At 40.4% G+C, this 13,995-nt stretch overlaps 1 protein-coding gene across 1 annotated transcript in view; it reads right to left on the bottom strand.

The window, feature by feature from the left end:
* Positions 1–197: 197 nt before the first annotated feature.
* Positions 198–13,995, bottom strand: part of LOC126865318 (carboxypeptidase N subunit 2-like) — a 37,041-nt gene continuing 23,243 nt past the window's right edge. The window contains exon 2 of the mRNA XM_050617750.1: positions 198–10,320. Within this exon, the coding sequence (XP_050473707.1) occupies positions 8,423–10,288 (1,866 nt within the window). The 5' untranslated portion in view covers positions 10,289–10,320 and the 3' untranslated portion in view covers positions 198–8,422. The remainder of the gene's footprint in view (positions 10,321–13,995) is intronic.

The raw sequence follows: 13,995 nt of genomic DNA, 5'->3' as shown, positions 1-13,995 counted from the left end.
ACACCCAATAGTAAGATAGGGGTGGCAGAATTTATGGACCACACGACGTGGTATTTTTAAATAGGATTTTATCCCTAAAGTAAATCTATTTGTACCGCGCATAAAAACCTTGCGACTACCCTTGTTTATTCAACAGAGTGCAACTCGATGTTCTTTACATTCGAGCTTCTAGATCTTTGAGAAAATAAGTTCTGAAAAATCTTTGATTCTTGGCTTTTATTTTAGTACGTTCAACATAAAATCAGAATAAGTAAACATTCGATAAAACGTAAAAATATCGTAATTAAACGTTACAAGATAAGCACATAGAGATATATAAAACACAGGATTGAGATATCTACACGTAATATTCCATACGTATACATACGTAATAAAACAACGCAAAATAAAAGGGAGTTAACAGGCATTTCATCTACATATCGGACAAATAGCACACATATTACTGAATATACAATATAACTTTATTAGATATCTTAAACATTTTTATTAGCAATGTATGAAATTTCTATATGGTTACTTAAAATATTTCGTGTATGTAAGTAAATCGTACATACATATTTACCCGTGAGTATGCATGTATATACGTACTACTATAATGGTAGTAGTATGTATATATTTTGTAATTTATATTATAATTAATTTATATATAATTATTAAGTGTATAAATTCGTAGCTCCACCGCGAAATTTAATGGAAATTTCGCGGAGAGTATTAAAACGGTACACAAGACGAGGGTTCGTTCTAGTAATGTTAGCTTTGTGATAAAAGTTGACTGGTCGTTAATCAAAAATTGAAAAAATCCTACGCACGGTCGTTTGTAGAAAATACGAATGTGCACGTATGCGATGCAGTATGTCTAAGTTATATTAAACGTCGGAAAAAATCAGTCGGTCGATTTAGTTTGTGTTCGAGATTTGCCATTTCTCGCTATACACCGCTCGACCTAAGAAAAACGTGGCAGAAAGTTTTCGAAAGGACTATTAAATTCGGAGATCTACCGCGTCAAGGAAGAATAATAGTTCAACGCGATATTCTCGCGGAAATGACCAATTCCATGCTCAGCGATTTTACGGAAAAATTCTGCGAATCAGCGAAATGCAAAAATCACCGACTTCGTGTCGATATTTTCAATTTTCGTCTCTATGTTTGACGAGAAAGAAAAGAAAAGGAGAGAACAGAATAACAGACGAAAGGGAACAAGAATAACGGAAGCGAGAAGAAAACGCGAAGCTAGAGGCTGTACATAAAGAACAGCTATGAACTCTATGAACACACGAAACTATTATACTAATATTTACAGGAAAAATTCACGTAGGTACAGGCGGTACATTCACGACGAAACAAGTTACACTAGTTTACTTTTTGATTTTCGCAGCACAATCAGGTTACAAACGATCACGGCCCTCGTGCACAATTAAATTAATATTATTCGTGATATTTTACAAGTTGCAAATTATAAGTTATCAGCATTAATAAATTGCCCTGTAATAGGAACGAGTTTAGTAATGAGCGAGAAAAAATGTGGGCCGCGGATATTTATGCAAATTCATATTTTTATTAACACAACTAAAGAATTACTAAATATGATAACGAGTGTTGCATCTTGAATATTTCATTTACTTTCGCATATTATGCGCATTCCTTGTCTCTTTGCACTTTTAATTTTCCCATATATACATAAAAATCCGCAGTCTACTAATGAGATAAATAAAATTCTGCAAGTAAGTTTAGCAATTAACAAGTAAAATTATAAAACAAACGTTTATATCCTACAACTTGTAACTTGTTTATTATTATTGAATATTATTAGTTGGTAAATAATTGTGCAAGGAGGCCCAGGAAACAGATCAGATAGGGGACGAAGAAAAGGTAAAAATGGCACAAACAGTGGACGCAGTCGTAAGCCGGTTTCATAAACGTACGTAATATACCCAAATTGCATGTAACGAAGTAATTATATATACGAACTGTGTCTTAGACGCTCGAGGAAAATGAAACGTCCGCGTCGATATTGTCTTAACTCTAATCTTAAGTAGTCTACAGGTTACTATAGCTCCATTAAACGTCAGATACATGAATACGCGGCTGAACTAGACAGGTGTCCTAGTGTTTGAGAAAGTATCGTTCGAATATACTGTTGGAATCTCGAGTGTAAATAGAGAATCGTTGTAATCGGGATAAATTGCTTTTGCGTTGTTATTCGGGGATTAATATAATAAATCAGCATTAATTTGCTCGGAATCGCGAGGTATCTCGTACTTCATAAACTGACAGCAGATTACGATACAGTTATCTCAAATTCACACTTATTCTCTGGGGAATGTTGGAAATTTAATCGCATGCGATATCGTCATTTGTAGAGCGGCGATCTACTTATTTTTTTGAAAGCTGAATACGTTAACGAGTGAAAAGAATTTCAAATATACAAACATACTTCAATAATATTTATAGAAGAATGCGGTGATCTTCATTTTCAATATCTATAATCGCCAATTTCCCAAAGATAACATTTTTCAAAATTTCTATAATTCGTCTAGCTGGCAATGTTTCAAGTCCAAGTACGTATTTGTATAATTAAGTTAATATCGCAATATAGGCAATATTCTGAACGAAGTATAAAATATTGCACGTCACTGATATATTCGACAGACTTTTCTCAAACACAGCAAGAAACCCAGGCGACACCGCCGCATTAGCATCGATGAAGACTCGAGTGAACGAGGGACCAGCACTCGAGCGATCGAGCGACGACGCCCGGTCATCATCATCTTCATCGTGATATGCGGCACGCTGTCGCGCTTTGGTTCGTTACGAAGCAGCGGAAGCTGCGTTCGAGAGAATCCCGAAATCGTTTAACAACTGTATTTTCTCGCATCGTTGTTATGAAACCGGCGGAGATATTATCGTAGACAGACAGATGGACAAAGTTCAAGAGACAGACAAGATAAAAGGAGCCGGGAGTAATGAACAGCAAAAAACAACGGACACTGAAGACGGACGTTTACGCGTCTGAGGAACGTGATGTGCATTCGACGTTGCGCAGCTCTTGTCTCTATGTACATACAAAAATAGCCGTCGATGGGGCGCGCCTCGAACGCATCGAGATCCCCGTGACACGAAACCGGAAAGGAAAAAAGGTAAGGGAGAAGAGAGGGAGAGAGAGAGGGAGAAAGGAAAAAACAGAGAAAGGAACACCGTGAAGAACGAAGAAGGAACAGAGGTAGGCCGTTTTTTGGTTTCTTCTCGCGCGACCTACCGGCTCTCCGTCTGCTCGAGCACAGCTTCCCTCTTTTTCATCTTTCTCTTCTTCGTTCCTTGGGCGAAATCCGTGTAACATGACTAACTACCATGACTAACGAGTCGGGCGAAATGCCACCGTGGAATCTTGGCTAACCGACCGGGAAAGTGGGTCCAATGAAATGCTCTCAAATCTAATATTTTGGCCTGTCAGAGGGTGGTCCGGTGACTCGCTTTTTCTTTTCTCCCAGTTCGTTCTTTTCATTTTCAGTTCCCCTTCTCTTCGTTTTTTTCTCTGATTGCTCTTTAATCTAGGTTTCCTCCGGTCGAAACTTCCCTTCTACTGGGCTCATTTTCTTTGCCCTGCTTTAGTCGTGCCTTCGAACGCTCGCTTAATCCGAATCGAATTAATCTGGGTGTAGCAGGCTGGTCAAAATGGGACTAAGTTATGTATCACGTGGTGTAATCGGTTTAGGCGTATGCATGAAATTTATTCTCAGGTCATCAAGAACATGGAAATATTACTTGTATCAGGATTGTTTGATTTAGGGAATATTACAATATTAGATATCTTTGTTAAATATTCTCATTTTTCTTACATTATTCTTATAACATTTCGATTAAATGTAAATTAACTATGTTTATGACTGCACGATATTGATCGAATTTCCTCGTTAAAACAACAATTTAATGCAAACATTTAAATCACCCAATCTGTATGTTCAACTTCCAACTTAAATTCCCTTGAAGTACTTTTACACGGTCATACACAATGAACTTGGCAATGTCAGACGTCTATAATTTTACATGCAGATTAATAGAACTCCGGACAGCTCGGGAAGTTTGACTCTATTGTCGTTGATCGGCGGAAAATGAAACGGGAATTGAAAAATCGCCGCGTTATCAAATCGTCTCTATACCTGGCGGATCTATTCTTGCGAGTAAGTTTCCGGCCTGGTCGTGACAATCGGTTGCGAACTTCGCTGTCGAAACTTGGAAAGTTTTCTGAAAGTGATGGACGGTCGGACGATAGTCCATGAACGGGAGAACCACGGCTTCTGGGTCAGTGGGACCGTAGCTGTTTTCTGTTTTCACTGTTTTCACCCTCGATTCGAGTCGACTGCCGAGGGATCGGCTGCTTCGGGGAAAATTAATTTTTCACAGCTGTCTGCCAGCCGATCACCGAGGGGCGCGGAAGTAATACGCGAAAGGGATCGTCGGATGTATTCTGACCGCTTTCACCAGCGCGTCAGGATCGCGTTCTTACAGGTGGCACGAATATTTCATTTGGCTGTGCTTAGCCATTTCCGATTCTTTATGTAGCCTGCTAGCTATCGGGACGATTCGATCGCGGCGTAAATTAAGCGGTCGAGCGTCGGGGGAACTGTTCAAATTCGGCCGCCCCGGTTGGATTCGCTCCGTAAATTCTATTTGAGCCCCTTTTCCGGATTGCGTTTCGTTCATTTGTACATCTTTGACATTGTGGGATGTCCCAGTATGTGTGTTTTTTTTTTCTTTTTTTGCAAACCGATATTCATTGTGTGAGTAGAAATAGGAAAAAGTTCTGTATAAACGTAGCTTCTCGTAATAAACGTTCAATTTGGATTTTTGTATTCTTAAAATTTATCAATTGGAATTTTATTAAAACTTCTATTTAATACGGAAGATAACTGCGAGTGAAAATAAGAAAAAAATCGTTGTACAAATGGCCTTATAAATCATTTATCGGCAAGTTTGATTAGAATTTATAGATTTTGAAAATTTATTTATTAGAATTTCATTGAAATTTCTTCTTACTTTTACTCACAGAATATACTAATACCATTTTACGGGAGAAACCTAGAACACACGGTATAAATACATAGTATAGAGTCAAAGCTTTGTAGTGAACTTCAATGGAATACGGTTATTATTTATCGTTGGCAGTTCTTTTGCTTTTGGATTCCGTTTCGTATCCTGGTGTGTCAGGATTTTCAAGTTTTATGCGAGTTTATTTCATACGGAGGTTATTCCATCGAGAATTTAACTCTCGATCGATGGACTCTATACGGGTCTGATAAAAATCGTTTTTACTACTTACGGACCCCTTGAAATCAGGTTTTAAGGAAAGCGTGAGATATTGGTTTACATTGCGCCCTGAGAGGTTTAAGGATAAATGTATCGCGAAAAAGGAGAATGACGATCGTAGATATTTTTCACAAAATAATAAGCCTATGGTAAATTGTTATTACCAAAATAACTTCTGTATCGATCCTATAAACGTAAATATGGCTTAACCGCTATAGCCTTCCACGAAATGATACACACACGCGATTTTAAATAATAAATTCATATATTTACGTTTGCATACTAATACTTGGATTATTTCACTAAATTATTGTAAAGTTATAGTTTTGATAAGAAGGTGTAATTAAATATAAAACGAATTAACTTTTAAGTTTCAACAATCGAATTTTATCTATTTTGTTAAAATCGAATGATTTTTCATTTTTCTCACAAGGCATCTTAAATTCTTAAGTAATTGAATTTATGTATGTATTATTAAAATAAAGTTATTCTTAAATAAAACTTAATTAACTCGAAACAATCGATTTAATCTACCATCCATTTAATCCTGATATTTAGATAGAAGATAAACATAATAAAAAATCGCCTAAGCCAATCGGACGTGACATTCTAAGAGAATAATACCGTTCGCTCTGACCTCGTTCCGCGAATCGAGGCGCTATTATTCCGATGGAATTGTTATTCCCGAAATCTTACAGCAATCCGAGGTTTTCGAGCGAGCGAACGAAGGCTCGGGCGAAGGTTTACCGTGGCGAATTGAATATTTAACTTTCAACCTTCTCCTTCGAGGAGCCATCGCGCTTGGAGACTTTAATCAGCAGGAATTCGATATTCCATTAAATTTCTAGACGCGTTGCGTTTCGAGGACGCGCACAACGACGGCAATACGCATACGGCCGAGTTATCCAGATCATCGTACTAACGGAGTCCGCGTAATAATCCTTGCGACACATTACGTGTCACGAATTACGATTTTCTGGGTGCACAATGTACATTTATGTAAATAAAAAATATATTTCCCTCCATAAGTCGCTGGACACTTAATAAGTTTAGGATAATTTCAATAGTTTAAACGAATTTACATTCCAAAATGGATTGCTTCTTAACTTAGATATCTTCTGCCAATTTCTTTTCTGTTTTACATATTTTATATTTTTTAGGTTTAAATTAAATATAGTAATTAACCTTTGATAATAAACGATGCAGGACGAATAAATAAAATCTATTACGATTATTATTATAGGTCCAGTTACTTACGATTGAAAGCATACTCGTACACATTGATACACGAATTCGAAAGTTCGATCGATGCTTCGTGATGGATACGTACGCATGTTCTTGTTGATGCATCAAGTATATTTTTTTTCTCGTATTCAAAACGTAACATCTTTTCCAAACTTAACATCATAAATTAATAAATAAATATATATATATCATTTATATATATCATCACTATATATATATATATATATATATATATATATATATAGTACGCTTAAGTCTGTATAAACGTGAAATTCTCGTGTCTAAATATACCTCGGTGCGATCGTAATGTGTTTCCTAACGGTAAAGGTCGCGTCTATTATTGCTTCAATTTACAATGTTCATCTGAAAACGGCCCTCTTCACTCGACTTCAGCGGGTTCAAGCGGAAAGGAAAAAGGAACCGTCCAGTTTTTACGAATTCTAACATTGTGTCTTTTGCTCCCTTCGGTGTATGTTTTAATGTGTGGTTATGCTTCGCGTGTGTGTTCGTTAATACACGTATCTGTAAGTGTGTGTATACGCCTTATACAAAGATATAAAGACAGATAAGAGAAAGATAAAGAAACAGCGAACGAAAGGATGAAGGAACGCGGATTTAACGACGCCCAGCGATCCTTCATTCTTTCAACTCGTTTCTTGCTTATGTAAATCGCTTGTGCTTGAGGTAGCCGACCGTCTCGCAAAAATCTTGTCAATGTTCCTCTAAAGGACGCGGACAGTTGTTCGAACGGGAAACGTGGACGAAGATAGACAGACAGTTAAAGGAATGACGAACGAACAAAGAGGGGAAAAGCGAAATTAGGGTTAAGAAACGGACAGACAGATACACGTTTGGTGAAGACGCGAGTGAGAGAGGAAGAGTAATCTTGGGATGCTAGTCTAGGGAGGGTTTAAACGGACTAACGAGACGCTGCTTTGATTTGATTTGTCACTACGTTTAAATGCGAAATGAACGCCCGCCTCGGAACACGGCGCCCAGCATTTGCACTGAACCAACGGAATCCGACGCAATCCGTGAAAATAAATACGTTCCCGTAGCCTCCCTATTCCCAGTCCCTGTGTAATACAACGGTGGCCACGTTTATGCGCCGTACAATTTACATTCCGAGTCAGATTGCGTTCCCCCAGCGAAAATGCATTCTGCTGTTCTCCAGCGGCGCGACTATCTCTCGGAAGACATTTCATTTTCAGCTCGTCCACCACGAGTCTAGTCCACCATCTGTCCCCGTTTCTGCGCGATGGACGATGGAATGCTATTCTCTTGATGATGCTGAAGATTCTATGGTGGGTATAGTATATCCGTAGTCGAATGATTTCAACCGATCTACCATCCGCGAGCAACGCGTTAAATTTCATCGGACAGAGAGAAGGATCAGACAGAGAGAAAGAGAGAGAGAGAGAGAAAGAGAGAGTATGCCACGACTCCATGCATACCTCTTACGGACGACAGAATCGATACTTTCGGTGAAGGAAGGATTACCGTATCACGTTTGATCTTGGCCAATCAGTCAGAATAGATCCAGCCCTATTAAGGTCTTGTCCAAAGTACCCTCCTCCCTCCCTCTGTTCTCTGCTAGCTCGCAACAACGATAGATCTAGCGCGCGAGACTGTCGCTACTGGAATTTCTTCCGTAATCCCCGGACGTGACCGAAGTACAAGACGAAACTAGCACGCGTCACTAGGTAATCCATTTCCTCTATGAATCTTCTCCGTGGGATTGGGGAAGTATCTTCTCCCTGAACGAAGAGCTAGCGGCTCGGTTTCTTCGTGTTACGGATCTCGGTAATCTCCAGAGGGTTGAGAACCATCTCTGTTCTCACAGATCGGGCAGCGTTAAGGCGCTGCCGTTCTCTCAAACGAACACCACGTGAGGTTTTTGAGGAAGCGGCGGTTCGTAATCGTAATCGTACTCGTAGTCATAACCATAGTCCAGTCGGTGAACGTTCGATCTGGGAGCCGCGGGGCTCTGCATGCGATAAAGCGACAGCACTTCCGGTGGTTCGTCGCGAAGATCGGTAACGTCAGCCACCGCGTATACACCCTCTTCCGCCTGCCTGGTAAACGTCGGATCGGTGCCAGTATCGCGACGATTAGTCGTCGGTCTGGTGTACCTAGGCGTCTCGTAGATGTTCGTATCCTGCGGTTGCGGGCTTCTTTGTCCCGGCTTCCCGCGTGGAGTATCGTACGGGGTGTCCTCGTTCCGAGCCAACAGCCGTCTACTGTACGATTCCGCATTCTTGTCCAGTTCGTCGTTGTTCCTGCCCACGTAGACAAGGAATTCCGGTCGATTGGGCGCCGCGTACGCCAGACGTTTCTTCCTCTTGGACCGCGTCACATGCGCTATCAGCGCCATAATAGTCGCCGTCGCGGCTACACAACCGACTACTGACAACGACAGATAGAGAGGATTGAGCCGACACCGCAACGAACCCTCCGACAGAGCGATTAGGGCTTTCCCGGCGAATTCCTCGTCGGTACAGACGATATCGTGGGTATCTAACTCGAGCCTCGACTCGTTCCGCCGCTCTTCCGCTCTGATAACGTTCCACAGCCAGTGCACAGAGCAATTGCAGACCAGGGGATTGCCACCGACGCGAAGAGACGACAGGCCGTCCACAGGGAATTGCGTGGGCTGCAGGGTCGACAGGCTGCATCGACGTAGAGAGACCCATTTCAGATATCTGGCGCTATAGAGAACCCTTGCTGGCAGCTCTTTCAAACCTCGATTACCATCCAACGAGATTCGTTCCAGGTTCACGTTGTCAGCGAACGCTCGCGCGTGCACGCTAATGATCGTACAATCGTTCAGCTCCAGACTTCTTAGCTCAAATAGATTGCGAAATCCACCGGCTTCTAAAGTACCTAATGGATTACGACTAAGAATCAGGTTCGATAAAACGTTCAGCCTAGCCAGTGCGGACGTGGGTACGGATGTCAGATTGTTTCCGGACAGATCTAGGTGCAATAGGTCAGGTAGTCGATCGAACGCGTCGTCAGCGATATTCCTGATAACGTTATTCGCCAGGTTTAACGATACTAATAAGGGCAACGACGGCAACGAGTCCCTGTCAAGCTCCTGGATCAAATTGTCGGATAGGTCGACGTTCTCCAAGCTCGGAGCCAGAGCTAAATTGTCAGTGGGGATTTCTAACAGAAAGTTACCGTGCAAGATCAACGTGCGGATTTTGTGCAGATTCTTTAATAATCCTTCTGGCAAACTGGTGATCGAGTTGTCGCTTAGATTCAAGATTTCTAGTTCACTGGTGGTTTTGAACGCTTGCTCGTCCATGTCGGAGATATTGTTGCTGGCTAAGTTTAATTCCTTTAAAGAGTCTAAACCTTGCAAGGAATTCTTGGCCAAGGCTCTGACGGCGTTACCGCTTACGTTCAATGTGACCAGATTCTTTTGGAAGACGAAATTGTCCGAGCCCAACGTGTGGATAGCGTTCGACGTGAGATCAAGCGTTTCCAGGTTACCGTAGAAACCGAACGACAGGTGAATATTGCCGACACGATTGTTGGACAGATCCAAGTGTCTGATCTCCGGGTTCAATTGGATCGGAACGACCTCGAGGCTCGCGTAAGCACAGGACGCGTGCAAGCTCTCGTCGTCGCAGTGGCATTGCGTTGGACAAAGACCGTTTGCCATCACTGACATCGCGACGGCCAACGCTATCGCGGTTGGCAGCGTCGTCGTCGACGGTCCACGTGATGCCATTCCATATGAACTCCTCCTCGACTGGAACTGCCCTGTAACATTGTAATGAAACAATAATATAGTAAATAAATCAACAAAATAAAATTCAAGTAGACGTAGGTAATAAATTCAAAGTAAATTTTTTAGTAAAAGTAAAGTCGTTTCTACTACTACATAGTAGTAATTTATTTCGACGTTTTTGCAAAAAAAGTGGCCTTGTTTTTACACTTATCTTCTGTATCTTACATTCCCCCTGTTTTCTACCGAACCTAAAATTTAAACTGCTAATTAATGTATAAAATATAAATTCTATATAGTCGCGGTAACGTCAGATTGCTAATAAAAAAAAAAAAAAAAAATTCACTTTAAAATATCTCTGGCTCAATCAAGCTCTAACATGTTTGTATGTAATTGAAACGAGTGTTTGTCGAGGCTGCTATTGTCCGCTGGCAAAGCACAGAGACGTAAAACTCGGCTGAACTTGTAATCACGGTAGACATCGTAAATTCGAAACGAGTCATTATTTTTCTTTCATGGTTGCCGGGGAAACAACCCAACTCGAAGGACTTTCCCATTCAATAATTTCCACGTAATTTCATTAAGTAGTTACTAAAAAGGGCTATATTTTCAACCAATTAATGAGATAAAATCAATCTGAATATAAATATTTTTGAAAGACCCCTGAAAGGAGATATAAAGCGAATGACTGATAGAAAATTATTAGCAAATTTTAAATATTAAAGATATTAAACATTTACAAATTTCTATAATTTTGTTATTCAGTTATTTTGTAAGAAATAATTCAGCAGAATTTTAATCATTGACCCTATTTTAGACGCGTTATCTGCAACAGCTTTCATTAATAATCAGGAGAGAGTCTTGTAACGAATTAAACAAGGCTGCCAGCAAATTCTAGTAACAGCTGGATATGTTAAAAGAATAAGACTTGTTAAAATACATGGTGGTCATTTGGAACACCTGCTGCCACAGATAAGCGAACGCAAGTTACTGGAAAGCAAAAATGATAGTTTTCAAGTACCAGATACAATTTCCAAATGAGTCTCACATATTATGTTGCAGCTTGTAGACTGTAACGTAACTACCCCATTTGAAATGAATATTCAGAGAAACATGGCAAAAAATCTCATACAAATGGTAATATCAAAATAAACGCCTGCAATTTATGAAACAATGAAGGTTTAATTAGGGAATGTTATCGTATAATGTATCTATATAAGTGTGAAATGAAAAAGGAAAAGAGAATAGTGCAAAAAATGTTATTCTTGCCAAAGATCGTGTTAAAAGCTTTGTGAATTTTTCTTTTATTTATAATATCATTTTATTAAAAACATCTACATTAACAGAGTGTTTATATATAGAAAACAGTTCATGACACTGCGTGGGATTGACAACGCGTGTAGCCGACAGTTTTGCAGATTTGATGCCGGAGAACATTTTACACAAAACTGACTGAGTTTAATACAGAAAAAAATACACAAATAAATGAAAATAAAAAAGGAACTGAATAATTTCTTGTATTTTTAAACATTTTAAATCGGTGTTTTAAATATATCTAACGTTGTTTTCTCATTACTTTCAGCGATATGCTGCGCGAGAGAAAATTATGCTCTTTGTAAGATGAAGAGATCGTGCTTCGTTCCAGCGCTGATTCAAATTACCCGAGATACGGTTCACAAATTACAGGCGCAAATTCTAAGAAAAGTAATAGAAATCCAGCTTATGTATATACAGAGAGAAAGAGAGATGGAGTGAGAGTGTGTATGTGTGCGTGTGTGAGAGAGAGCGTATAAACGGAGTCATGGTACTGTAATAAAATAGGTAGTACCGTAACGTAAACGAAGGAAAATGGGATCGGCACAACGGTATCTTAATATTGATTACCATCAGCAAATCAATATCATGGTATGCACGTTTATAGAGTTATTAAATTATATATAAGTACACATTCGACTTTTGCTCATAAATTTCTCATTTTCATTGCCATTCCGTGTATTTCCCCCCACTGCGCTGCCATCAACGAGATAATAGCGTCCAGAGACACTTAAACAGCTTGACCAACTACATGAAAAAAAGGGAAAAAATAGCACGAGTACTACAGGCCGGTTATAACCAACGCCTCCGCCATTTTATCCATTCGAAGCACGTCGAGCATTCTCAATATGCTAAACATCGAATCAATTTTCCTTTTTTTTTTTATCCACCGACGATCGAATCGCGCCTATTGGAAACAGTCCACGTAGAAACTGGCTGGCCTGTCTCTCCCTTTATAAAATGAATTCAACAACATGTCATTGGTCCAATGCCAGAAGGCCAGCTCACCACACGTATACATAGTCGCATACGGCAACTAAAAGAACCTTAGAATCGTACCCTAAGTCCGCGAAAGTTTCGAGTTACGCGACCACTCAACTTTCTATAGCCATAGTCGCCGTTTTCCTATACTTTCCCTCGGATAAAGACGTTTTCCCACGATTGCTTATGTTTGAATCGCAACTCGCTAACTTCCGTCCCATCCCCAGCAACGTCCACCTTCCAACGTGATTGTCGTTCTTTGCTATTGTGTAATAGGAACGTTGTCTACCATACCACGAGAGCCAGTGCTTTAATATTGAATAGAGACCTATAACCTTTAATGGTTGCGCGTAAGTTGTTGCACTTAAAATAACCTTTCCTCCTTTCGTTATTGCATACTGGTCCGCAATATAATACATACACGCAGGCTGTGGAAGAGCGGCTCTTCCGGTTGGCGCGCTCGCTGGTTGGCCGTTGTAATTATGTAAACGATATTCCCCGACCGGAGGCGTTGGGACCGGGCTAAACAGTTTCGCGAAATAAAAAGCCCCGGTCCACGGACGAGGCTTTGTAGCGGGCGAACAAGCCGCGAAAGCGTAACCACCCTTCACGTTCCAACGGTTCGCCGCAACAAACTCGATGCAACGAGTTTATTTACGGACACCTGCATGTTCAATTCGTGTTCAGATTTTGCCCGTCCAGCGTTGCGTCCGGCTACTCCGTCGTGTATAATACATCGTACACGTGTGTGTATGTATGTACATATGTATGTTGGTATTTACGCAGAATAGCGAAGCATTTGTGTGTTAACTTTTTTCCATGCACTGCAGAATAAATAACATTAGTCCCTCGTGGGGAATACGGCGCGAAAGGAACAATGATAAGCAGCGAGGAATAGTTTCAAAAGCGAATCGCGTGAGCCTCGTTGCCGCGGCCGCTTCGAAAATTAACAAGCCGATAAAAACTTTATTCGACCGGTCGTTTTTATTATCTCGACTGTGTGTGAACGCGCGCGTGTACATGGCGAATACAGAGCTGTAAAGTTGTTCGTTCGAGTACTCATCATCGGGAATAACTGGGAAAACCGAACGCGAAATTTGCTCGAATTGCTCGGCCAGTTTTTTCTTTTTCTTTCTTTCAGAGGTAGCCTTTTAGCGATAGAACGGTTTGAGTTTCCTCGAGGACGCGCGGTTAAGCGGGTTCTTCTGACAGTGTCTTTGAATATTTCTCGAGTCGCGATTCGCTTTTGATCAAGTCAACCTGCGGTCACCGGCATTTACATTTACGTTGAAAACATTTTTAACGCTAGAATAAACATGCTCTAATGTGTACTTTAACCGAGGGAACTATAGAAAACACTTTGCGACTGAGAAGTTAGAAAGTCGAGGATTAAATTAAAAATGAAAAGCGTGCTG

This window comes from Bombus huntii, chromosome 4 (assembly GCF_024542735.1).
Source record: "Bombus huntii isolate Logan2020A chromosome 4, iyBomHunt1.1, whole genome shotgun sequence".
In the NCBI taxonomy this organism is placed as follows: domain Eukaryota; kingdom Metazoa; phylum Arthropoda; class Insecta; order Hymenoptera; family Apidae; genus Bombus; species Bombus huntii.
Note: the sequence above shows the minus strand (reverse complement) of the source record. Positions and strands in the feature narration are given on the sequence as shown.